At 34.1% G+C, this 25907-nt stretch overlaps 3 protein-coding genes across 4 annotated transcripts; all 3 read left to right on the top strand.

The window, feature by feature from the left end:
* Positions 1 to 2070: 2070 nt before the first annotated feature.
* Positions 2071 to 11461, top strand: LOC112032910 (dynamin-related protein 5A). Its single transcript, XM_065761458.1, has 16 exons — positions 2071 to 2392; positions 4254 to 4317; positions 4411 to 4518; positions 4851 to 4952; positions 6380 to 6430; positions 6631 to 6692; positions 7321 to 7411; positions 7639 to 7703; positions 7788 to 7982; positions 8113 to 8232; positions 8325 to 8395; positions 8526 to 8751; positions 9423 to 9473; positions 10419 to 10647; positions 10861 to 11000; positions 11105 to 11461. The coding sequence occupies exons 1-16, from the start codon at positions 2264 to 2266 to the stop codon at positions 11231 to 11233; spliced, it is 1833 nt and encodes a 610-aa protein (XP_065617530.1). The 5' UTR covers positions 2071 to 2263; the 3' UTR covers positions 11234 to 11461.
* A 2746-nt stretch (positions 11462 to 14207) lies between these two features.
* On the top strand, positions 14208 to 18324 carry LOC111990463 (dynamin-related protein 5A). Its single transcript, XM_065761454.1, has 10 exons — positions 14208 to 14331; positions 14585 to 14649; positions 14734 to 14928; positions 15063 to 15182; positions 15275 to 15345; positions 15476 to 15701; positions 16369 to 16419; positions 17389 to 17617; positions 17829 to 17968; positions 18074 to 18324. Exons 1-10 carry the CDS (start codon positions 14235 to 14237, stop codon positions 18200 to 18202), a joined length of 1323 nt encoding a protein of 440 aa, XP_065617526.1. The 5' UTR covers positions 14208 to 14234; the 3' UTR covers positions 18203 to 18324.
* Positions 18325 to 20140: 1816 nt separating this feature from the next.
* On the top strand, positions 20141 to 25584 carry LOC111990459 (GDSL esterase/lipase At4g10955). 2 transcript variants are annotated; one of them, XM_065761456.1, is made up of 4 exons: positions 20141 to 20336; positions 22919 to 23029; positions 23827 to 24795; positions 24898 to 25584. In XM_065761456.1, exons 2-4 carry the CDS (start codon positions 22968 to 22970, stop codon positions 24938 to 24940), a joined length of 1074 nt encoding a protein of 357 aa, XP_065617528.1. In that variant the 5' UTR covers positions 20141 to 20336; positions 22919 to 22967; the 3' UTR covers positions 24941 to 25584. The 2 variants fall into 2 exon arrangements, with proteins under 2 accessions (XP_065617528.1, XP_065617527.1); XM_065761455.1 differs by having other exon boundaries at positions 22914 to 23029.
* Positions 25585 to 25907: the final 323 nt, after the last annotated feature.

Raw genomic sequence — 25907 nt, 5'->3', positions numbered from 1 at the left:
ACAAAATAATTTTAAAGTTGAGAATTCTTTTTTTTTTTTTTTTCTTACTTAAGAGAAATCAAGAACTTAAATGTGTGTCATTTGAAGACTTTCTTTGACATTATATCCATACATGCAAATTTTAAAAAAGAACAGTAAGTAAAATGAATTTATTTAATCAAAACTATTATATACAAATACATATGCTTAAGTTGCAACTTGAAAAAAAATAAAAAATAAACAAAAACGTGGAGTGCAAGAGGGATTCTATGGAAAGAACATTTGTGACTATTTATAAGTTTTGAAATTTTGATAATAGATTTTTAGTTGGAGTAGGATTTAAATTTATGAAACTTAGATACATGTTGCATGTTTTGTTAAAACACTTATTGTTACTTTATATAAAGAAATTGATAAGAACAAATAAGTTATTACCTCTATCAACTAAAACTTAGGTGCATGTTGCATGTTTTGTTAAAACACTTACTATTAAGTTTTCTAAAATAAAAATGAATAGAATAAAAAGTTGTTGTCTTTATCCAAAAAAAATGTTTTTATCCAAAATATTGCTTTAATTTTTTGAAGTCATTGTATGTTTCAATTAACTCAACTAATAAAGTTTTGATAATTGAATAAGAAATTTGAAATTCAATCTCCGCCTACACAAAAAACCGATTGGTGTCTTGGTCTGATGATAAATAGCTACCATCAGTCACTTGGCGCAATCACAACTTAGAAAAAATTGTTGCAATTTTGTGAAGTCACTTGGCATAACCACGATTTCTAAGCCCAATTTTTATTATAAAAACACTTATTATTATTTTATCTAAAATGCATGTTTTGTTAAAACACTTATTGTTATTTTATTTAATGCATTTTTCATGTTTTGAAAACTGAAAATACTGTAGCAAAATAAATTTTAAATATGTGAATAGTACCGTGAGACCAATTTTTAATGAAAAAGTTGCTGAAAAATGAAATTTGTAGGTTCTGTGAATAGTGCAATGGATTCACTGATGTGCTGAAAAGTCAAATATTACAGCTACTGTTCATGAATAGTAGTTGTAACAGTGTTATTTGCTCCTGAAACGCGTGCCAAAAATAAAAATAAAACGCGCAAGTGCGGATGCAAAAACGTGTATCTAAACAGATACTTAGATTGTATTTGGCATTAACTTTAGTTTTAAACTTTTATATGTAATTTTTTAAAACTTCACTTTTTTTTTTTCCCGTATTTTCTTACTTTTTAAAATTTTTTCAAGATACAAATATACTTTAACACACTTCTAGCAAAAAACAAAATAAGCTGTTCTCAAATAACCATTATAAGTTTTTTTTTTTTTTTTTTTAAAAGAATTCTACACTCCACAAATTTCTTTATATCTCAATTTAACCGAAAATCTGATATATATATTTTTAATTTCTATTTAACCAAAAAATTAAATACTAATTTATCCATAATCGAAAATCTAGCTGCCAAGTGACATATTAGAAATTGTTTTTTATTAAATTTTTGGGTGAAACTGGAAATATTAGAAAGTAGATTTTTTTTCTTATACGCAATTACGTCAAAACACAATTTATTTATTTATTTCGAATCCATCTGGTGTGCCATACCAAAAGGAGCGTAATAAAAGAGTGAAGACTAAACTCCTTCCCTGTTAAACTCGCTAGGAGCTGGCCGGTCATTTTCTCTCTCAGTCTCACACGCGCTTTTCAAGTTTCAAATCCTTTTCTCCCCCAAATTCCAAAATTCTAAACAAAATAGAAATTCATTAATACTCTACGCACTTCATATCTCTGACTCTTCCTCTCTATCTCTCTCTACCAGTCGGTGAATCGCTTTCTCAGATCTCTCTCTATCTCCGGCCGTCAGATCAGGCGGATCTGAATCTGATCGATACTCCGATCGGAGATAGATGGAGAACTTGATCTCACTCGTCAACAAAATCCAGAGAGCTTGTACCGCTCTCGGTGACCACGGCGAAGCCAGTGCATTGCCTACTCTTTGGGACTCTCTTCCCGCCATCGCCGTCGTCGGTGGCCAGGTCAACTCTCTCTCTCTCACTGTTTCATAGAGCTATGCTTCTTTTCTCCCCCAATTCCAAAATTCTAAACAAAATAGAAATTCAGTAATACTCTACGCGCTTCATATCTCTGACTCTTCCTCTCTATCTCTCTCTACCAGTCGGTGCGTCGCTTTCTCAGATCTCTCTCTCTCCCTCTATCTCCGGCCGTCAGATCAGGCGGATCTGAATCTGATCGATACTCCGATCGGAGATAGATGGAGAACTTGATCTCACTCGTCAACAAAATCCAGAGAGCTTGTACCGCTCTCGGTGACCACGGCGAAGCCAGTGCATTGCCTACTCTTTGGGACTCTCTTCCCGCCATCGCCGTCGTCGGTGGCCAGGTCAACTCTCTCTCTCTCTCTCACTGTTTCATAGAGCTATGCTTCTTTGTTATGCTATTTACTTTTTGTTTTCGTTTTCGTTTCATTCAATTTGTTCTACGATCTATACTATTTGAGTAATAATTAGGTCTTTTTATTTTTATTTTTTATTTTTTTACTTGGATTTATCAAAAAAATTAGCCTAGAACTTATATTTATAGTTATTCTTAATGATCGAAGATCTTTAAAGCTAGTAGCCCTTGAACGATTTTCATTCAAATTGTTTTAGGATCTGACTAATTAGGTATTTTACTTGGATTTATAAAAAAAGTTGGCATAGAAATGATATTAACAAGCTAATAGTTAATGATCGAAGATCTTTAAAGCTAGTAGCTCTTGAAGGATTTGACGTTTTTTTTTTTTTTTTGTTTCGTTTCATTCAAATTGTTTTAGGATCTAAGTAAGTAATTAGGTATTTCACTTGGATTTATACAAAAATTTGGTATAGAAATGATATTAACAAGCTTATAGTTAATGATCGAAGAAGATCTTTAAAGCTAGTAGCTCCTGATCGATTTGACCTTTTTTTTTTTTGTTTCGTTTCATTCAAATTGTTTTAGGATCTAACTAAGTAGTTAGGTATTTTACTTGGATTTACACAAAAATTTGGCATAGAAATAATATTAAAAATCTTATAGTTACACTTCTTTTTAATGATCAAAGAAGATCTTTAAAGTTGGTAGCTCTTGAACGATTCAACGTTTTTTTTTTTTTTTTTTTCATTCAAATTTTTTTAGGATCTAACTAAATAATTAGGTATTTTTTTTTTTTTTTTTTTTTTTTTTTGGTTTCATTCAAATTTTTTTAGGATCTAACTAAATAATTAGGTATTTTACTTGGATTTATACAAAAATTTGGTGTAGAAATGATATTAACAAGCTTGTAGTTATGCTGCTTCTTAATGATCAAAGAATATCTTTAAAGCTAGTAGCTCTTGTTTGATTCGATGTTTTTTTGTTTCATTTCATTCATATTGTTTTAGGATCTAATAGGTATTTTCACTTGGATTTATTGACAAAGTTTAGCTTAGAAATTATGTTCACTAGTTTATAGTTATGCTTATTATTTATGGTTTTCCATATGTGGTGTGGATTGTCAGTAAAACTTGGTGATTACATCGAAACTGAGGAATGAAGATGATCTTTAAAGCTAGTAGCCTTGGAGTACTTAGATGAGGGTTTTTATTTTTAAGTACGATTCTGTATTTGAAGTTGTTGTATGGATAGGGAACAATTTGAAATGACAGTGATCCGAAAAATGAGTTTTGGCACTTTGATTTGAAGATTAATCTTTACCTTTATTGCGAACTCTTTGTGCTCCATTTCAAATATAAGCTATACTTCGGCTTCACAAATCAATCTATTGGTTTTTAGTTTTCTACTAATATTTCTTCAACAATTGCTATGGTTGCATTTGGATTTGAACATTTAGGATCAACGGATTTGAAGAACAATTGTTAGTAGAATTCTTGATATAAGTTTAAAATTCAAATCCATCCATAAATTTCATCAATAGAAAAGGATTGATATTCTGTACTTGATTCAAGTCATTTAAATTAAAATTTGAAATCCAAATCTTTCTCTTTAAATATCTTTACTTGAACAAACAATATAAGTATTTTGTGAAATATGAGGATGAGTCAGGTGGATGGGTTGTTATTGTGGTTTTGTTTTTATGTGTTTGGGGCGCTTCTATTTGCTATTTTGAAATTTTTGAAAGAGGCAGGATCTTGATGACCTGTCAACTTTGTAAAATGAAAATTAGTTTTCTATCCATTGCCTGAGCAAGTATTGTATTTTTGTGTTTTTTAATTGTCTCACAGAGTTCAGGGAAGTCGTCTGTGTTAGAGAGCATTGTTGGAAAGGACTTCTTACCTCGTGGATCTGGTAATATATATAGCATTCATACTTTTGTTATATTCGTTTATTCTGATTTTTCTTGTTGATTATTTGAAAAATAATGGTGCAACTTATATGTAGGGATTGTTACTCGGCGTCCACTTGTCTTGCAGCTCCATAAGTTAGAGGAAGGCAGCAGAGAATATGCAGAGTTTCTTCACCTTCCGCGGAAAAGATTCACTGATTTTGGTAGATTTCTTCTTCCTCCCTTGATTTTTTAAAAAATTTCTGGATTGATACTGTCACTTGAAAATGCCATTTATGTTTTCTTGTTATCTATTAGGCTGCTATAAAGCTATTGTCTAACCACTATATACTACATCATGTCGTATCATAATATGTAGATGCATCAGTGATTCAGTGGCCAATATATTTTATTTGTGAAATTAGTCTGTACACTCACACAAATACATGCACACAAACCACACAAGGATGGAGAGATAGAGGAGAGGAAGAAGTATATATTTTTGAGATTGTTTCATTTTACATGTTATCATTAATTATATTTGTATTTTGTGCAGGTGCTGTAAGGAAGGAGATTGCAGATGAGACTGATCGAGAAACTGGCCGCACAAAGCAGATCTCTAGTGTTCCAATCCATCTTAGTATACATTCTCCTAATGGTAAGATAGGAATTATAACTTTGTTTTTGTTTGTTTGTTTGTTTGTTTTTATTCTTTTAAATTTTTTTTTAAAAGTGTTGTTTTTTTGTTTGTCTTTAGATATTGAATCTGTCTGAAGTTGGATGTACCTTTATTTCCATTTTGAATACATGCTTTACTCATTGTGGTTTTGCTATAGAGCTAGATATTGAAGGTGTAAACTAATTGGAAAATTGGGTTGCTTTCATTCCTCTGTGCATGATAATACATTTTTGATTAATGTTGTGTTTCTGCATAGGAGAGTATAGTGTTCTTTATTTTTATTATTTTTTGGATAGGTAAGACAACTTTATTAACAAAAAACTACTTCACACAAGAAGAATGAAGCAGCCAACAACATATGTACAGAAAAAGAAAAAACAACAAAAAGCAAATTTTGTACAGTACAACAAAAAGAGAATCTAAAAACGACGGAATGGAATGAGGTTATCAAAATGTATGGGTTTTATTTCTCTGCTTAGTAGAAATGCACATAGAAGTTGTAGTTTTGGTTTCCTTAAAAATTTGATGCATGTTTGCAATCTTTATCTTTGTTTTTACTTAATGTCATGTAGAATCATGCCTAGTGTTGGTAAAAGCATGCTTAAGCACGAAGCACCACGGCTCCAGCGATTTTTGCCTCTAAAGCAAGGAACATTGAAAGAAACGCGCCTTATTTGGACTTTTTCAAGAAGCTTGAAGCATGCTTTTTTGTGCTTTTTTATATTTAAAAAAATAAAAAACCAAAATTAAATTGAAGTCAAAGGATCTTAACACTAGTGATATAAACCATTGGTTTGCTATTATAAAATTCATACCAAATTCAATGTTGTGGTGTGCTGGAACGCTGCTATACACTTCCCAACCCTTCCAACTTTACAAATTCTAATAGACCCATTTAGAACTGCAATCATTGCACGATCTATGGATCTTATATTGACTAATTCTTAGACTTATACTCATTAAGTGATTGAATTATTAACTAATATTAGTAATTAGTCATATGGAATTATGGCTACTAGAGATTTAAGAAAGCCAGAAAGGATATTGCATGAAAGCACTTATATCTAGTGGATCCAAAAAATAAAAATGACTTGACTTGCAATTTTTGTGGCAAAATTGCAAAAGGAGGGGCCTATATAAATGTTATATGAATTATATAAAATGTTTTATTTCAATTTATATGATTATATGATTATTTGATCACTTTATTGTTGTATTGCCCATTAATACTTATTTTTCAAATTTATTGAATTATTTTACCAACAATTATCATTCCATCTGTTGAATCATGGTCCTTCTTCTGTTTTATCAAAGTCTCTGCAAATGTTCTGGACGTGCTATTATCCTGTAGCACCCCTTTTGGTTGAAGCATAACACACTTTGTTATTTTTTTTTTCCTCTGGCAGTTGTGAACTTGACACTCATTGATCTTCCTGGGCTTACAAAAGTTGCTGTTGGTAAGTTACATGCGTCTCTTAATTTTGGCATTTGATATACTGACTCAGTATTGTACAAATGTTTGGCTGGGTCATCTTTCTGTTGGAACCTATAAGTTTTCCTTTCTTTTCCTAGGCTTTCTTTTCAACAAAACAAGCCTAAATTTTCCTCTTTATAATTATATAATGTTGTAACTAACACTTTTTCCTGGGTGATATAGAGGGTCAACCGGACAGTATTGTGCATGACATTGAAAATATGGTTCGCTCCTACATTGAGAAGGTAATATTATAACTATTTGGTTTCTTTTTTTAATGCTATAAAAATAGCCAAATAGATTAGATGATGTTTGATTAATATGTGGATTTCTTTGGACTCCAAATTTTTTGGAATCTGAATAAGTTTTGCAAAAGATTCTTTCAGTCCCTCAAAACTGAGAATATGTCTTTGGGGACGAGTTCCCTTGGCCTCTTATCTCTGGCTTCATCTCTAATCTTAGAGGGAAAAGGGAACAATTAAAAACTAATTTGGTTGTTATGTTGGTTATTTTCTCAAGTACAGAGCTCCTATGCTAGTCATCTAGTATCACATTTACCAGGGGATAGAAAATTTTCAATAGTTTATAATACTCAAATTCTAGGAACCAGTGGCTCATACTCTTCTGGCATGCTTCTTTCATTTACTGTTTAGACCAGCCATTCTTTATATACAAATTCTTCTTTTTTTTTGTCATTATAATTTCTTTTGTTTGCTGGTCCTCTGGGTAAATTCCATGAGTTATGACTTACAATTTATCATCACTTTTGTTGGAATAATTCTTTTGCATTTTAGCCTATTAAACTTTTATGATTTATGCAAGGCTAAATTTCTAAGTTGTTGCATTGTTTTGTTTGCTGTACATTTTATGCAGCCCAACTGTATAATTCTAGCCATTTCACCTGCCAATCAAGATCTGGCTACGTCAGATGCTATCAAAATCTCACGTGAAGTAGACCCTACAGGTAACTCCTTTATTGTTTCTTTAGGCCATGTCCTCTTATTTTTTTTTTTTCACATCTCCAATATACCCCCGTGGGTGCATTTAATGTTACAAGTGTTATCATCAACCATATATACTAAGATGTATGATGTGATATGTTCAAACCTTGTAATGGTGGCCACGTTTGACAATATGACTATGAGCAGCGGCTTTTTAGTTTTCTAATACTTTACTGTTTTCATTTTGCAGGGGATAGGACAATTGGAGTGTTGACAAAGATTGATCTTATGGATAAGGGTACTGATGCAGTGGATGTAAGTTAACAGGATCCTATGGCTAGAAGCATGACATGCGATTTTCAGATTTCTAAATTCTGACTCTTTCCTTTGGTTGCTTAGGTATTAGAAGGGAGGTCTATGCGGTTGAAATTCCCTTGGGTTGGGGTTGTGAACCGTTCACAAGCGGACATTAATAAGAATGTTGACATGATTGCTGCTCGTCGTAGAGAGCGTGAGTATTTTAATAGTACCCCAGAATACAAGCACCTAGCTCACAGGATGGGTTCGGAGCATCTGGCAAAGATGCTTTCAAAGGTGGGCAAATCAAAATTCTTGCCTTTCTAGTTTTTTTTCCTTGCAAAAATAAAAGACAGTTTTTTTAAAATATTTTTACTGTTGTTGGAGTGGTTTGTATCATGACTTAATCAAATGGTTAATATTTCAGCATTTGGAAACTGTAATCAAGTCCAGAATCCCTGGCATCCAGTCCCTTATTAACAAAACAGTTTCTGAACTTGAAACTGAACTGAGTCGTCTCGGAAAGCCTATTGCTACAGATGCTGGAGTAAGTTTGATCCTTACCTTGTTTAAGCCTTCACATTTAGCAGATCCTCAATTCTGGACGATTTAATAGTGATTGCTTGCTTCGACATGCAGGGAAAGTTGTACATGATCATGGAGATTTGTCGTGCTTTTGATCAAATATACAAGGAGCATCTTGATGGCATGTAAGTTTGTACTTTCATTGTCTTCCTTGATCATGGGCAGGGGCTCCTCCCAGCTTGGTTCAATTTGGCTTCTGTGTTGTATCGATGTTGTTATATAAATTTAATTGGTTGTGTTTATTGTTGTCCACAGACGCCCTGGTGGTGACAAAATTTACAACGTTTTTGATAACCAGCTTCCTGCTGCACTTAAAAGGTTGCAGTTTGACAAACAACTTTCTATGGAAAATATACGGAAGATCATAACTGAAGCTGATGGTTATCAACCTCATTTAATAGCTCCTGAGCAAGGATATCGTCGTCTCATAGAATCTACTATAATTTCCATCAGAGGTCCTGCTGAGGCAGCTGTTGATGCGGTAGGCATTAGGATTTAGGAGAAGAATGTGAACATTCTTTAAAAACTGACATTGACACCTGTTTCATCTTATTTAAAAATTAGTTGTATTTGTTGTTGTTATTGTGTTTTACTCCTTTGTGCATCCGCATCTAGAAAAGGTTTTTGCAGTCAGTACCATTTATTCTTTTTGGCATCTTAATGTAGACCCTTTAAAGGACAGTTTCTGAGTATTCTGTTGGCATCCCTGTCATTCATAGTCTAGGATATATACCGATTTGATAAGGATGTCAAACCTATTAATGCCTGATTTTTGAAGCTCAAATTTTTCTCCATGTATCACCCCCATGATAAAACCATTAGAGAAAGGTTGACCATGGCCCCAGTAGATGGGCCTGCCAATGCCAGAGGTTCCTTCCCAATTGCTTGATGGTGTTTGTATGGAAAGATAAAGTGTTGACGGAACATGATGATGAAATAGGGCATTCGGGTCTTACTGTTTTGGGTTGAGAAAAGTCCCAAATCCTGCCCTTTGAAAAGGCCCATGTATTGCATTGGTATATAATTGAAAACTATGCAAATCTTGTGGCTGCCAAAAAGAAGTTGAATTTTCTTTATGCACAAGTCCTGAGTCATTGCTGAATGACACCGTCTACTTCCTGATGAGCCATTTTTATTTTTTCATGATTCCAGGTTCATGCCCTACTGAAGGATCTAATTCACAAGGCTATCAGTGAGACTCTGGTATGTTCCTTACCATGCCAAGTTTTATGGCTACCGTTGAATTTGTCTGTATTGTGTTATTTAAAGTTCAATTTAGATGCCTTTCATTAACTCAATATACGTAAAAGTTTTGCAGAAAAAAAACATGAAGCATTTCTAAAATTGAGTTGATTAAGTATTATTGTGGCCATGACTAATTTTAACCATGCGAAGTGCTTCACCCATGAAATTTGTTTTCTTAAATGAAGGGGAAATGTTTTCTGGAAGTTTAAGGAAATTATTGAAAGCCTTCAGAAATTGTAATTACCACTATAAAACTTGTGGGATCATTCAAATATGCATTGAGTTATAAGAGATTAGAATGGATTCATATAACTATGCATGGTATTAGAAAATTTTGGAAGACCAAAGTATTTGTTGGAGATAGAAGTACGATTTTTTTTTTTTTTTTTTTTGCATATTTTAAAATTTAGGAGTTGACTTTGACATAATCGAGTGGCAGATAATCTTAAATTTGGTTGCTTAGACCTTTGATTGCCTTCTACTCTCCTGTTAGGGAAATCTGTCTGCCATCTGTGCTAGTAAAATATGTTGAAGGTCATATGAAGACTGATACAAGTTTTGGCCGTAGTTAAGAACTTTCTTGTCCTTGCCAACAACAATACACATGCCTGTCCACCCACACCCAACCACCTGCAAACATGCACCAGCACATGCATGCACACCTACCCCAAGGATATGAGCCTTCCAATTTACATTTTGCATCACTGCATTTAAGCCAATTAAAAATCTGATAGTGTGCAGCTGCAGAAATAGACTCAGAGTATTCTCTCCAACTGAATAAATGACCTTGGACACTTGTTACCCTCTTTTCCCCTGTTTTCTATTCTTCTTTATTATTCTCTTTGGATTTAAGTCCATAATTTTTCAAGCTGTTTTATAAGTGTTTCTTTATTGGACTCACAGGAGTTAAAGCAGTATCCTGGCCTCAGAGTAGAGGTTGGAAATGCAGCAATTGACTCACTCGACCAAATGAGGGATGAAAGTAAAAAAGCAACACTTCAGCTAGTTGATATGGAGTGTAGTTACCTGACAGTTGAGTTCTTCCGGAAGCTTCCTCAAGATATTGAGAAGGGTGGCAATCCAACACATTCAATTTTTGATAGATACAATGATTCATATCTTAGGCGAATTGGTAAGTCATACAACTTAAAGTTAGCAGGCTGTGCTGGCAATTGTGCCTAAATTTGGTTTTAAAAAAAAAAAAAAAAAAAAAAAACTTTTTTCTATTCCTTTTAGCTTATTTATCTAAAGCTTCCTTCAAATGTTACACTGAAATTGTGCAAATAGAAAGTCTGCATGGTTCGCTACTGATTATAAGTATTCTCTTTTCCCTACATATATACAGGAACAACTGTTTTGTCTTATGTCAATCTGGTATGTGCAAGTTTACGAAATTCTATTCCGAAGTCCATTGTTTATTGTCAAGTGCGGGAGGCCAAAAGAAGCCTACTTGACCATTTCTTCATAGATTTGGGAAAAATGGATGTAAGACTGGATCCCTCCACATCTTTATATTATATGTTTTCGTGAAATTTGATCTTTGTTGAGGGCAATTGATGGGTGTTAATTGACTTAAAATTCTCTTGCAGCCCAAGCGTTTGTCATCATTATTGAATGAGGATCCAGCTATCATGGAGCGGCGAACTGCCCTAGCAAAGAGGCTGGAGTTGTACAGGAGTGCACAAGTAGAAATTGATGCAGTCGCTTGGTCTAAGTAGAGTGATATACTACGTATGATCTCTTTTTATACGAGAGGAATTTGGTGTGATATCATTGGATGGAGATTGGAGAAGGGAGTGAGGTAGCTTGTTGTATTCTTTTTTTTTTTGGTTACTAAATTTCCAAGATGTGATTTTCATCTTTTTCTAGGTGATATTTTGCGTCATCTTTATGTATGATACATTTATACATACGTTCAAGATGATATAGGAATGCGTTTTATTTTCCATTCGTTGTTATGCTAACTGTGGACGTACTCTCTCTCTCTCTCTCTCTCTCTATATATATATATATATATATAAAATTCTTTATATTACAAATTATGATGATGTAAAAGCCTTCAATCTGGTATGTGCAAGTTTACGAAATTCTATTCCGAAGTCCATTGTTTATTGTCAAGTGCGGGAGGCCAAAAGAAGCCTACTTGACCATTTCTTCATAGATTTGGGAAAAATGGATGTAAGACTGGATCCCTCCACATCTTTATATTATATGTTTTCGTGAAATTTGATCTTTGTTGAGGGCAATTGATGGGTGTTAATTGACTTAAAATTCTCTTGCAGCCCAAGCGTTTGTCATCATTATTGAATGAGGATCCAGCTATCATGGAGCGGCGAACTGCCCTAGCAAAGAGGCTGGAGTTGTACAGGAGTGCACAAGTAGAAATTGATGCAGTCGCTTGGTCTAAGTAGAGTGATATACTACGTATGATCTCTTTTTATACGAGAGGAATTTGGTGTGATATCATTGGATGGAGATTGGAGAAGGGAGTGAGGTAGCTTGTTGTATTCTTTTTTTTTTTGGTTACTAAATTTCCAAGATGTGATTTTCATCTTTTTCTAGGTGATATTTTGCGTCATCTTTATGTATGATACATTTATACATACGTTCAAGATGATATAGGAATGCGTTTTATTTTCCATTCGTTGTTATGCTAACTGTGGACGTACTCTCTCTCTCTCTCTCTCTCTCTATATATATATATATATATATAAAATTCTTTATATTACAAATTATGATGATGTAAAAGCCAGCATAATGTTCATTATAATCAGTGTTAGAACGGACTTGCATTCATTTATATGTTTGATTATATTCCATTACATTAACATATTCAATTAAAGCATTTAGCTAACAGGAAAGATTGCAAACCACTTGTGACGAAGTAATGGACCAAGCAGATAACATGTTGACCTCCTTATTTTTCTGGTGATATTGAGTTTTCGATTCTTTTCTTGCACAAGGCTGAGAATATTTGCCATTATGATACAGTTTTCAATTTTATTTACCCAAACAATGTTTATCTGTCACCAAATTACTTCCAAACTGTCATGACTCCAGATGTGAGTGTATAGACAAACACTAATGGCTGATATTCTGTTCTCATTATGTTTTCCTGAGAAATTCAAACCAAAATTTCACATTATCTCAAAGCGAAAATTGTGTAGATGACGTCGTTTCCAGTCACTCCAAAATGATGGTTAGGGTTGTCAAAAGAAATAATCAGTTTCAAGTAAGTATTCTCTAACATTATTGTGTTTTCAAGAACAATCGAATGATTATTATTATTATTACTATTATTATTATTTTTTAAAATTAAAAAAGAAAGAAAGAAGAATCATCATGTTAAGTTTGTTGACAATTAAGGGAAAAAAAATCAACTTCATTTATTTTTATAAAGGAGATGAATCATTTGAAGTTTTATAAATACTATAAAGCTTGAGTAGAAATGTAATTCTTACTTGTGGAATGGTGATGTAGATAAACCTAATGTTACTTTTCCGAAAAAAGACTGTCGTTGGACTGTAAACTGAGTGAGTAAAATAGGGCAGCTATAATGAAGTTTATTTAGAACATTTTTGTTGGAGCTGTCTCAATATGTGTTGCTTGGGACAGATTGAAATATCTGTTAATGCAAATAGTTCTTGGAGTAGGAGGAAAGTACTTCATTTTAATAAGAGAAGTTAGGCCGTTTTTTGAGATCTGGACGTTAGGAATTGCGCAGTAAACAGAATCTTGTCACCAAAATCTTTATGTTTTTATTTGCTGCTTTATTTATATATTTGGATTATGGTAATTTATGGTGGTTGTGATTGTTTCAAATTCAATTGCTAAATTGTTAATTTTAGATACAAGCAACAACCAACCGGTAGTTTACACGTTGGAGTCATTCTTAGATTTTTTCAAAACTTCTAGTTGTCTGCAGCAAAGTAAGACGATTTATCCCCAATGGCAATTGTTTGGATTAGTTGTTATAACCAAGCGTGCATTTTTAGTTCGACTGTGTGCCGAGCCTTTTAAAATGTATTATTTGTTTTTTGCGAGTTAATTACACCACTTGCTATTGCTTTTTCTATTTTTTTTAAAAATAAAAAATTAAAAAAACTGTAAAGAAAAATTAGTTAGTTTTTCATTTTCTCATAAAAAAAAATTCAAAATAAAAATCAAAACAAGGGACTTGCACAGTTGTACCCTAACCCGAGCATAATAAACGACACGGTCTGCTAAGCAAAGGCCAACTACCAGGTAAATAAAACGACATCGTTCAGACTAACGTTTTGGCTTCTCTCGCATCCACTGCTTCAGATTCCGAAATTCCTAAAAAACATTCTCTAACTTTAAACCCACGAAAGAGAGAGCTTTCACATATTTTTACATATGTCATTGTCCATTAAACACGAACGCAAACACAACCACAACCAACTCCGAGGTTAATTTTCAAACAAACACCCTTCTGCAAAATCCATCGGATCTGCTATTCTTTTCTTTGTGAATAGGTACATTTCTCTTACTTATACATTCTCGTTTTCAATTTTTTTTTTTTGTCATTATAATTTCTTTTGTTTGCTGGTCCTCTGGGTAAATTCCATGAGTTATGACTTACAATTTATTATCACTTTTGTTGGAATAATTCTTTTGCATTTTAGCCTATTAAACTTTTATGATTTATGCAAGGCTAAATTTCTAAGTTGTTGCATTGTTTTGTTTGCTGTACATTTTATGCAGCCCAACTGTATAATTCTAGCCATTTCACCTGCCAATCAAGATCTGGCTACGTCAGATGCTATCAAAATCTCACGTGAAGTAGACCCTACAGGTAACTTCTTTATTGTTTCTTTAGGCTATGTCCTCTTATTATTATTATTATTTTTTATTATTATTATTATTTTTTTCACATCTCCAATATACCCCCGTGGGTGCATTTAATGTTACAAGTGTTATCATCAACTATATATGCTAAGATGTATGATGTGATATGCTTAAACCTTGTAATGGTGGCCATGTTTGACAATATGACTATGAGCAGCGGCTTTTTAGTTTTCTAATACTTTACTGTTTTCATTTTGCAGGGGATAGGACAATTGGAGTGTTGACAAAGATTGATCTTATGGATAAGGGTACTGATGCAGTGGATGTAAGTTAACAGGATCCCATGGCTAGAAGCATGACATGCGATTTTCAGATTTCTAAATTCTGACTCTTTCCTTTGGTTGCTTAGGTATTGGAAGGGAGGTCTATGCGGTTGAAATTCCCTTGGGTTGGGGTTGTGAACCGTTCACAAGCGGACATTAATAAGAATGTTGACATGATTGCTGCTCGTCGTAGAGAGCGTGAGTATTTTAATAGTACCCCAGAATACAAGCACCTAGCTCACAGGATGGGTTCTGAGCATCTGGCAAAGATGCTTTCAAAGGTGGGCAATCAAAATTCTTGCCTTTCTAGTTTTTTTTTTTTTCCTTGCAAAAATAAAAGACAGTTTTTTTAAAATATTTTTACTGTTGTTGGAGTAGTTTGTATCATGACTTAATCAAATGGTTAATATTTCAGCATTTGGAAACTGTAATAAAGTCCAGAATCCCTGGCATCCAGTCCCTTATTAACAAAACAGTTTCTGAACTTGAAACTGAACTGAGTCGTCTCGGAAAGCCTATTGCTACAGATGCTGGAGTAAGTTTGATCCTTACCTTTTTTAAGCCTTCACATTTAGCAGATCCTCAATTCTGGACGATTTAATAGTGATTGCTTGCTTCGACACGCAGGGAAAGTTGTACATGATCATGGAGATTTGTCGTGCTTTTGATCAAATATACAAGGAGCATCTTGATGGCATGTAAGTTTGTACTTTCATTGTCTTACTTGATCATGGGCAGGGGCTCCTCCCAGCTTGGTTCAATGTGGCTTCTGTGTTGTATCCATGTTGTTATATAAATTTAATTGGTTGTGTTTATTGTTGTCCACAGCCGCCCTGGTGGTGACAAAATTTACAACGTTTTTGATAACCAGCTTCCTGCTGCACTTAAAAGGTTGCAGTTTGACAAACAACTTTCTATGGAAAATATACGGAAGATCATAACTGAAGCTGATGGTTATCAACCTCATTTAATAGCTCCTGAGCAAGGATATCGTCGTCTCATAGAATCTACTATAATTTCCATCAGAGGTCCTGCTGAGGCAGCTGTTGATGCGGTAGGCATTAGGATTTAGGAGAAGAATGTGAACATTCTTTAAAAACTGACATTGACACCTGTTTCATCTCATTTAAAAATTAGTTGTATTTGTTGTTGTTATTGTGTTTACTCCTTTGTGCATCCGCATCTAGAAAAGGTTTCTGCAGTCAGTACCATTTATTCTTTTTGGCATCTTAATGTAGACCCTTTAACAGTTTCTGAGTATTCTGTTGGCATCACTGTCATTCATAGTCTAGGATATATACCGATTTGATAAGGATGTCAAACCTATTAACGCCTGATTTTTGAAGCTCAAATTTTTCTCCATGTATAACCCCCATGATAAAACCATTAGAGAAAGGTTGACCATGGCCCCAGTAGATGGGCCTGCCAATGCCAGAGGTTCATTCCCAATTGCTTGATGGTGTTTGTATGGAAAGATAAAGCGTTGATGGAGCATGATGATGAAATAGGGCATTCGGGTCTTACTGTTTTGGGTTGAGAAAAGTCCCAAATCCTGTCCTTTGAAAAGGCCCATGTATTGCATTGGTATATAATTGAAAACTATGCAAAATCTTGTGGCTGCCTAAAAGTTGTTGAATTTTCTTTATGCACAAGTCCTGAGTCATTGCTGAACGACACTGCCTACTTCCTGATGAGCCATTTTTATTTTTTCATGATTCCAGGTTCATGCCCTACTGAAGGATCTAATTCACAAGGCTATCAGTGAGACTCTGGTATGTTCCTTACCATGCCAAGTTTTATGGCTACCGTTGAATTTGTCTGTATTGTGTTATTTAAAGTTCAAATTAGATGCCTTTCATTAACTCAATATACATAAAAGTTTTGCAAAAAAAAAAACATGAAGCATTTCTAAAATTGAGTGATTAAGTATTATTGTGGCCATGACTAATTTTAACCATGCGAAGTGCTTCTGTTGTGTAAGTAACAAAAAGAATTTCACCCGTGAAATTTGCTTTCTTAAATGAAGGGGAAATGTTTTCTGGAAGTTTAAGGAAACTATTGAAAGCCTTCAGAAATTGTAATTACCACTATAAAACTTGTGGGATCATTCAAATATGCATTGAGTTATAAGAGATTAGAACGGATTCATGTAACTATGTATGGTATTAGAAAATTTTGGAGGACTGAAAGTATTTGTTGGAGATAGAAGTATGAATTTTATTTTTTTTGCATATTTTAAAATTTAGGAGTTGACTTTGACATAATCGAGTGACAGATAATCTTAAATTTGGTGGCTTAGACCTTTGATTGCCTTTTACTCTCCTGTTAGGGAAATCTGTCTGCCATCTGTGCTAGTAAAATATGTTGAAGGTCATATGAAGATACTGATACAAGTTTTGTCCTTAGTTAAGAACTTTCTTGTCCTTGCCAACAACAATACACACGCCTGTCCACCCACACCCAACCACCTGCAAACATGCACCAGCACATGCATGCACACCTACCCCAAGGATATGAGCCTTCCAATTTACATTTTGCATCACTGCATTTAAGCCAATTAAAAATCTGAAAGCGTGCAGCTGCAGAAATAGACTCAAGAGTATTCTCTCCAACTGTATAAATGACCTTGGACACTTGATACCCTCTTTTCCCCTGTTTTCTATTCTTCTTTATTATTCTCTTCGGAATTAAGTCCATAATTTTTCAAGCTGTTTTATAAGTTTTCTTTATTGGACTCACAGGAGTTAAAGCAGTATCCTGGCCTCAGAGTAGAGGTTGGAAATGCAGCAATTGACTCACTCGACCAAATGAGGGATGAAAGTAAAAAAGCAACGCTTCAGCTAGTTGATATGGAGTGTAGTTACCTGACAGTTGAGTTCTTCCGGAAGCTTCCTCAAGATATTGAGAAGGGTGGCAATCCAACACATTCAATTTTTGATAGATACAATGATTCATATCTCAGGCGAATTGGTAAGTCATACAACTTAAAGTTAGCAGGCTGTGCTGGCAATTGTGCCTAAATTTGGTTTTTTATTTTTTATTTTTAAAAAATCTTCTTTCTATTCCTTTTAGCTTATTTATCTAAAGCTTCCTTCAAATGTTACACTGAAATCGTGCAAATAGAAAGTCTGCATGGATCGCTACTGATTATAAGTATTTTCTTTTCCCTACATATATACAGGAACAACTGTTTTGTCTTATGTCAATCTGGTATGTGCAAGTTTACGAAACTCTATTCCGAAGTCCATTGTTTATTGTCAAGTGCGGGAGGCCAAAAGAAGCCTACTTGACCATTTCTTCATAGATTTGGGAAAAATGGATGTAAGACTGGATCCCTCCACATCTTTATATTATATGTTTTCTTGAAATTTGATCTTTGTTGAGGGCAATTGATGAGTGTTAATTGACTTAAAAATTTTCTTGCAGCCCAAGCGTTTGTCATCATTATTGAATGAGGATCCAGCTATCATGGAGCGGCGAACTGCTCTAGCAAAGAGGCTGGAGCTGTACAGGAGTGCACAAGTAGACATTGATGCAGTTGCTTGGTCTAAGTAGAGTGATATACTACGTATGATCTCTTTTTATACGAGAGGAATTTGGTGTGATATCATTGGATGGAGATTGGGGAAGGGAGTGAGGTAGCTTGTTGTATTCTTTTTTTTTTTTTTTTTTCTCTATATATATATATATATATATAATTCTTTATATTACAAATTATGACGATGTAAAAGCCAGCATAATGTTCATTATAATCAGTGTTAGAACAGACTTGCATTCATTTATATGTTTGATTATATTCCATTACATTAACATATTCAATTAAAGCATTTAGCTAACAAGAAAGATTGCAAACCACTTGTGACGAAGTAATGAACCAAGCAGATAACATGTTGACCTCCTTATTTTTCTGGTGATATTGAGTTTTCGATTCTTTTCTTGCACAAGGCTGAGAATATTGCCGTTATGGTACAGTTTTCAATTTTATTTACCCAAACAATGTTTATCTGTCACCAAATTACTTCCAAACCGGCATGACTCCAGATGTGAGTGTATAGACAAACACTAATGGCTGATATTCTGTTCTCATTATGTTTTCCTGAGAAATTCAAACCAAAATTTCACATTATCTCAAAGCGAAAATTGTGTAGCTGACGTTGTCGTTTCCAGTCACTCCAAAATGATGGTTAGGGTTGTCAAAAGAAATAATCAGTTTCAAGTAAGTATTCTCTAACATTATTGTGTTTTCAAGAACCATCGTATGATTATTATTATTATTTATTAAAATTAAAAAAGAAAGAAAGAAGAATCATCATGTTAAGTCTGTTGACAATTAAGGGAAAAAAATCAACTTCATTTATTTTTATAATGGAGATGAATCATTTGAAGTTTTATAAATACTATAAAGCTTGGGTAGAAATGTAATTCTTACTTGTGGAATGGTGATGTAGATAAACCTAATGTTACTTTTCCGAAAAAAGACTGGCGTTGGACTGTAAACTGAGTGAGTAAAATAGGGCAGCTATAATGAAGTTTATTTAGAACATTTTTGTTGGAGCTGTCTCAATATGTGTTGCTTGGGACAGATTGCAATATCTGTTAATGCAAATAGTTCTTGGAGTAGGAGGACGTTAGGAATTGCAGTAAACAGAATCTTGTCACCAAAATCTTTATGTTTTTATTTGCTGCTTTATTTATATATTTGGATTATGGTGATTTATGGTGGTTGTGATTGTTTCAAATTCAATTGCTAAATTGTTAATTTTAGATACAAGCAACAACCAACCGGTAGTTTACACGTTGGAGTCATTCTTAGATTTTTTCAAAACTTCTAGTTGTCTGCAGCAAAGTAAGACGATTTATCCCCAATGGCAATTGTTTGGATTAGTTGTTATAACTTATAACCAAGCGTGCATTTTTAGTTCGACTGTGTGCCGAGCCTTTTAAAATGTATTATTTGTTTTTTGCGAGTTAATTACACCACTTGCTATTGCTTTTTCTATTTTTTTTTTTTAAATAAAAAATTAAAAAAACTGTAAAGAAAAATTAGTTAGTTTTTCATTTTCTCATAAAAAAATTCAAAATAAAAATCAAAACAAGGGACTTGCACAGTTGTACCCGAACCCGAGCATAATAAACGACACCGTCTGCTAAGCAAAGGCCAACTACCAGGTAAATAAAACGACATCGTTCAGACTAACGTTTTGGCTTCTCTCGCATCCACTGCTTCAGATTCCGAAATTCCTAAAAAACATTCTCTAACTTTAAACCCACGAAAGAGAGAGCTTTCACATATTTTTACATATGTCATTGTCCATTAAACACGAACGCAAACACAACCACAACCAACTCCGAGGTTAATTTTCAAACAAACACCCTTCTGCAAAATCCATCGGATCTGCTATTCTTTTCTTGTCTGCTAAGCAAAGGCCAACTACCAGGTAAATAAAACGACATCGTTCAGACTAACGTTTTGGCTTCTCTCGCATCCACTGCTTCAGATTCCGAAATTCCTAAAAAACATTCTCTAACTTTAAACCCACGAAAGAGAGAGCTTTCACATATTTTTACATATGTCATTGTCCATTAAACACGAACGCAAACACAACCACAACCAACTCCGAGGTTAATTTTCAAACAAACACCCTTCTGCAAAATCCATCGGATCTGCTATTCTTTTCTTTGTGAATAGGTACATTTCTCTTACTTATACATTCTCGTTTTCAATTTATTATAATTCTTTCTTTTCTTTTATTCTTCTGGCTTTTTATGTATAGCTAATTAATTTTTAGCCTAAAAAATGTGGTTTTAATTATTCAACCTTCGAAAATGTTGGAACCTTGAAATGGGTTGTGTTTGAATTGCCTTTATAGGTAAGAAAATCATAGTTTCCAAAAATGATAGTCTAGGATGTGGTTTTAATCATTCAACCTTCGACACTGCCCGAACCTTAAAATGGGTTAGGTTTGAATTGCCTTTATATGTAAGAAAATCATAGTTTCCAAGATGAGAGAGCTTTTGTGTTGGGTGTTTAGTATACATATAAGAGAGCAGTGGTGACTGGAATTTTTGTTAGGGTGGTAAGAAATTTAAATTATGAAAAAATCTAATAAAGCAATAACTTAATATTTGTTACAATTATGAGTCGAGTCACTAAGGAGAGTAAAATTACTGTGATTACAAAGCCAAAAAAAATATAACTCTCGTCACCATCAAGCGGAACTGGCAACCACAATATTTTTTTTTGATACCATTTTTTTATGGAAAAATGAAATTAGAGATTATTTTTATTGAATAGGTTAAATGAGCTACAAATTTGAATGTTTAGTGATTTTTATCCTTTTGTTTTATAGTAGGCTTTTTGTTGAATAATTAGATAACTTCTTGTTGTTTGGTCCTATCTTGTTTATGATTGTTGTTATTTGGGCTAATATTTATTTTTGTCTTTTTGTTTTTGTATTTTTATAAAAGGGATTAAGGATTATGTTGGGGGGGAGGAATTAATTTTGGAGTAATGCTATGTCCATAATATTTTTACAATAAATTTTATGCAAAAAGCTATTATTGGTGGGTAAAAAAATAATATCAATATTGAGCCCAAATTAGAATCAGCTAACCATATTGGATTTGTTGTAAAATTATTGTGAAAATATTGTGAATGTAGTATTATTTTTATTTTTGTTGAACCCAACTTTTTATAATTCTCAAGTCAGGGTGTTCAATATTTTTATTAAGGTGGTCACAATAGGTTAGTTTAACATATAATTTTTTTTTGGCAAGTATATAGATACAACTTTTTGCACGTCAGGTTGGTCCTGTGACCACCCTGGCTTGCATGTAGATCTGCCAGTGTAAGACAGAGAACTAGAATTAATTAATGGGTCTAATTTGAAGCCTCTTTTAAAAAAAAAAAAAAAAAAAAAAAGGGACAATTAGTCAACAATACATATTGGGGTGTCCTCTATTTAGAAAAAGGGTTGGTTGCTTAGTTGTTGTTTATTGAAGCATTATTCTGTACACCTGGAGAAATCTCATGGTGGACCATAACATTTGTCTACCATTCCACTAAAAAACTCTCTATTTAAAATTACTTACTTAGTTTAACTAAATTTTTTTTTTTATTATAAGCTGACTTAGCAATTTTAAACAAATGAGAGTTTTTTAGTGGAATGGTAGATAAGTGACATGGTCCACTATGAGGACTGTATAATTTCTTATTCGCCTGGTCTTCATACACAAGTGAGCTCATGTGTGAAACTCAACTTATGTGAGAGGAGGGTGTGGTACACCAGGTGTGCTGAATAGTTTCATCAAATAGTCCTAGTTTTAAGACACTGTCGCTGTTGGAGGAGCCGAAAATTAGGCTGCTGATTATGATTTGGATGTTCTAGGAAGAAAATAGACAAATTTTAAAAAGGAAGAGGTTTTTAGTCTGGATGGAAGTTGAGTAAATTATTCCAGCTTGTGTTATGGGCAAGAGAGAATGAATTTAACTAAAATATTTGATCTTCTTTTGTTTTATTAAAATTTATCTACCTGCAACCATTATCTTTCTTGCTAGACTACAAGGTGAAAAAGACAAGTTAATGTTAAGTGCAGGCTTGTTGCCCATTAGTTGGTATGCAAAATGTAAACTTATTGGGGAATAAGGGTTAGTGCCTACATGGACAGATGGAAAAGTATGTGATTAAGCCCCCCCAAGGGGTGGCAAAATTTGGTTGGGGATTACACCACATGAAATGTTGGTCACTGGTTTAAATCTTCCCCTTGTCTTCCCATTGGGGCCAAATCAAACTCACTCGTTTAAAATTTAAAAAGGTGGAAAGAAAAAAAATAATGTTGTTTAGGTTAATGTTTTGAGACAAAGAATGCTTGTTATATTGCATATATGGTTTCAAATATTTCTTGAATGTGTATGGATCCCCTGCAAAAGGGCTGAAGGGCATGTTTTGTATAGAAAGGGATATTGGTACTCCTTGTGAAGTTGGATGGAAAAACCTTGTGTACCTTTTTCCAGTTCCCCTTGTTGAAAATGAAGAAGCATGTGGCTGTACATAACCCTAATGATGATAATATGATAATCATGCATGGGAAAACTTGTGTCACATAACTTAGAAACTGCCTTTGGTGCTCTTGGACATTTTTGAAAGTACGTTTTGTTGGAATTGATTGTCATGATGAATTTTTTTTACTGATTTAGTACTTGTATCTAGTGTCGAAAATCTGTTATGATCTCTGGACACTTTCTGGTATTTCCTTGGCAATGCAGAACAGCTTTTAAGGATATTAAGAGGCAGAGAAAGAGAGAAGAACGCACGGTGTAATGGCCTCTGAGAGGGAAGATTTTAGCCTTACAGGACCATTACACCTAACTTCTGTTGACTGGTGAGACCTTCAAACCTAAAATCCCTCCTCTACCACCACCACCAACCCCCCCCCCCAATTTCTTCAAATTTACTTTTTTTTTTCTTTATAGGTCTAAGGCCTCTGAGGTTCTTTTAAGAATAGGGAGTTACCGGAATGGTATATATTGAACTCCTGCAAGTGGACTATGATTGTAATACTAGCTTGATAATTAAACAATGTAAAAATGGCTTGTTTCTGAGCTGTTTCATTCTATTGCAAAGTATAGTAGACAATATGGCAAACATTTAATGTCTGTATAATGAAATTACATCAAACTTACAACTACTGAAGTAAAGCTTTTTTTTTTAAAAAGTGGCATGTGTTCTAATTACACTCCAGTTTTTATAATTGAACGCATGTAGAAGGTGGAGCTTACTTATTTATTTGATTATATGTGTTGTGCTCTTTTCCTTCTTAGTTATTATCTTGCATATGTTTGTTGACATGACTTGGGAGCACTATATTTGACATCAGTTTGGATTCTTCCAGTTGAGTCCACTTTTTCTTTTTTTGTGAAAATTTGAGTCCACTTTGTTTACTCTAGAATGCACAGATGAAGATGTGAACTGTAGTCTTCCTGTTAGGGGCCTAGGGCCTAGTAAGAATTCAAAGATTTAAGACTTCCAATACATGGGCTAAATTTTGCTTGATGTTATCATGTTTTGTTCAATTTCATCGAGTATTAGAATAGTTTTAAGTCAATATTGGTTTTTCTGGATGTTCTCTTTCTGTATTTGCTAGATGATGAGGGAAAATTTTGTTATTGCCATATGCAGGGAGAGTGCACATCATCGAAGGTCTGTTGCTGCCAGTTTGGTTCAGGCTGTCTACATTCTTGAGCGAGATCGCCAGGAGAAGTGTGGAGATTCCCAAGTCCTTGCTCCTCCTTGGTATGAGTTTTTCCATTTTCGGTTGCTTCGTCATCTTGTGGATGATGTTGATCATTCCATATTTGGTGCTGTTTATGAATTCAAACCTCCAGCATCTTACTGTAATGACTCACTAGATGGAAGTCCACGATATGTGATTGCATTCCGAGGCACCTTAAATAAACCAGATTCCCTCTCACGTGATCTTGAGTTGGATCTCCACCTCATCCGAAATGGGCTTCACCGGACATCTCGCTTTGAGATTGCTATGCGAGCTGTTCGAAACATTGTTGCTTCAGTAGGCGATTCAAATGTCTGGTTAGCTGGTCATTCCCTTGGGTCAGCAATGGCAATGCTTGCTGGAAAAACTATGGTCAAGAATGGCATGTTTATCAAATCTTTTCTCTTCAATCCACCATTCTTTTCTGCCCCTATTGAGAGAATTAAGGACAAAAAAGTGAAACATGGGATTCGATTTGCAAGCAGTGTGATCACAGCAGGACTTACTCTAGCTATGAAGGGTAACCATAACCACCAGAGAAACCAGGCAGAAGATCCGTTTGCTGCTTTGTCTGCATGGATCCCTTGTCTATTTGTGAATCCAGCAGATCATATCGGTTCAGAGTATATTGGCTATTTTGAACATAGGAAAAAGATGGAAGAGATTGGGGCAGGAGGTATTGAGAGGTTAGCGACCCAGAACACGATTGGGGGTCTACTAATGCATGCAATGGGGAAGGAGTCAGAGCCACCATTACACCTAATTCCTTCTGCAAGTCTGACGGTTAATCTAACTCCTTCACAGGAGTTTAAGCAAGCTCATGGAATTCATCAGTGGTGGCAACCTGATCTGCAATTGCAGACCAAGCTTTACAAGTACAAATAATTTTTGACATAATTATTCTTATTATTACTATTATTTCTGATACATCTTATACCTGTCTGGGTGAGTAATTAATTTGGTCTTCCTTCTAATAGTTCATGGAAGCAGTTACCAGCTAATCGCATCCAATCAGATTGAAATTGAAACAAAAAGCGGAAGTAGGATCCAAGCTGTTTTGTTTCTATGGATGTAAAGTGTCAGAGACTATGGTTTGAAGCATGGAGTTTCGAAGCCAGGAATTCCTTTCATGGGCTGAACTGAACACATACTACTTGAATTGCACATTTGTATGTACTTAGTGTCATTTTTTTGTTAATACTGTAGTTTGCAACCAGAGAAATTGGTTTGTGTGGTGGGAAATTTGTGTCTTGGAATTCATCAAGTCCTTGGTGAATGGTGATTAGACCAAGAAGTAAAAGCACAGCTGCTATTTGTTGGCTTAAGGCTTATGGTTACTTTTGTATTTTTTATGGGCTACCTAAGTGTGTAACACTTGATCTGTCTCTTTGAAATCCTTGGCTAAACGCACAGTCTGGACGCTATGTTTGACTGTACCCTCATTTCAAATCTTTTTTCAAGGAAGACCTGTCGGTTGGAAAGGCGAGGCAAAGATGAATGTTTGATTTTAAGGCATATTCTGTTAACTAGTAAAAATATGATAAAGTTGTAATTGTTTGAGGAAAAGTGAATGGATTGGTGGATCCATTTTTCCACCAATCACAATGTTGTGAAAAGATTACGAAACATATTATATTATATGTGTGTGTGTATGTTGTGTCCCATTTTTCCATTTTTTTGTTGTTGAATGACTATCTTCACAAATTGGTTTTTCTTTGACATTGTAGGATCTACTATTTGAAAGAAAATGGTGAAGAAGCAACTATATTTAGCTAAATTATCCTTTCCTTCTGTAGTTCTCTTTATTTATTTATTTTTGAAATGTAGTTCTCTTCATTCAATTGCCTAGAAAACCTGGAGAAAAGTTAAAAAAAAAAAAACTAGGGCTTATTAAGCTAAAATGTTCATAGACACATTCTTTAGTAACTAACATCACTTTCATATCAAATGTTGTAAGCAGTAATGTCACTTGCATACGAATCAACAT

The sequence above is a fragment of the Quercus suber genome, unplaced genomic scaffold (assembly GCF_002906115.3).
Source record: "Quercus suber isolate HL8 unplaced genomic scaffold, Cork oak 2.0 scaffold_414, whole genome shotgun sequence".
Taxonomy (NCBI): Eukaryota; Viridiplantae; Streptophyta; class Magnoliopsida; order Fagales; family Fagaceae; genus Quercus; species Quercus suber.
This window is presented reverse-complemented; position numbering and strand designations above follow the sequence as displayed.

What these genes read in the sequence shown, in the direction of transcription:
- LOC112032910 (XM_065761458.1), top strand. Translation starts at nt 2,264, where the DNA reads ATGGAGAACTTGATCTCACTCGTCAACAAAATCCAGAGAGCTTGTACC. An exon ending in AAGGAGCATCTTGATGGCAT is followed by an intron (nt 8,396 to 8,525) that starts GTAAGTTTGTAC and finishes TGTTGTCCACAG; the next exon opens with ACGCCCTGGTGGTGACAAAA. An exon ending in AGGCTATCAGTGAGACTCTG is followed by an intron (nt 9,474 to 10,418) that starts GTATGTTCCTTA and finishes TTGGACTCACAG; the next exon opens with GAGTTAAAGCAGTATCCTGG.
- LOC111990463 (XM_065761454.1), top strand. Translation starts at nt 14,235, where the DNA reads ATGCAGCCCAACTGTATAATTCTAGCCATTTCACCTGCCAATCAAGAT. An exon ending in ACGTGAAGTAGACCCTACAG is followed by an intron (nt 14,332 to 14,584) that starts GTAACTTCTTTA and finishes TTCATTTTGCAG; the next exon opens with GGGATAGGACAATTGGAGTG. An exon ending in TGGCAAAGATGCTTTCAAAG is followed by an intron (nt 14,929 to 15,062) that starts GTGGGCAATCAA and finishes TTAATATTTCAG; the next exon opens with CATTTGGAAACTGTAATAAA.
- LOC111990459 (XM_065761456.1), top strand. Translation starts at nt 22,968, where the DNA reads ATGGCCTCTGAGAGGGAAGATTTTAGCCTTACAGGACCATTACACCTA. An exon ending in CACCTAACTTCTGTTGACTG is followed by an intron (nt 23,030 to 23,826) that starts GTGAGACCTTCA and finishes TGCCATATGCAG; the next exon opens with GGAGAGTGCACATCATCGAA. An exon ending in TTGCAGACCAAGCTTTACAA is followed by an intron (nt 24,796 to 24,897) that starts GTACAAATAATT and finishes TCCTTCTAATAG; the next exon opens with TTCATGGAAGCAGTTACCAG.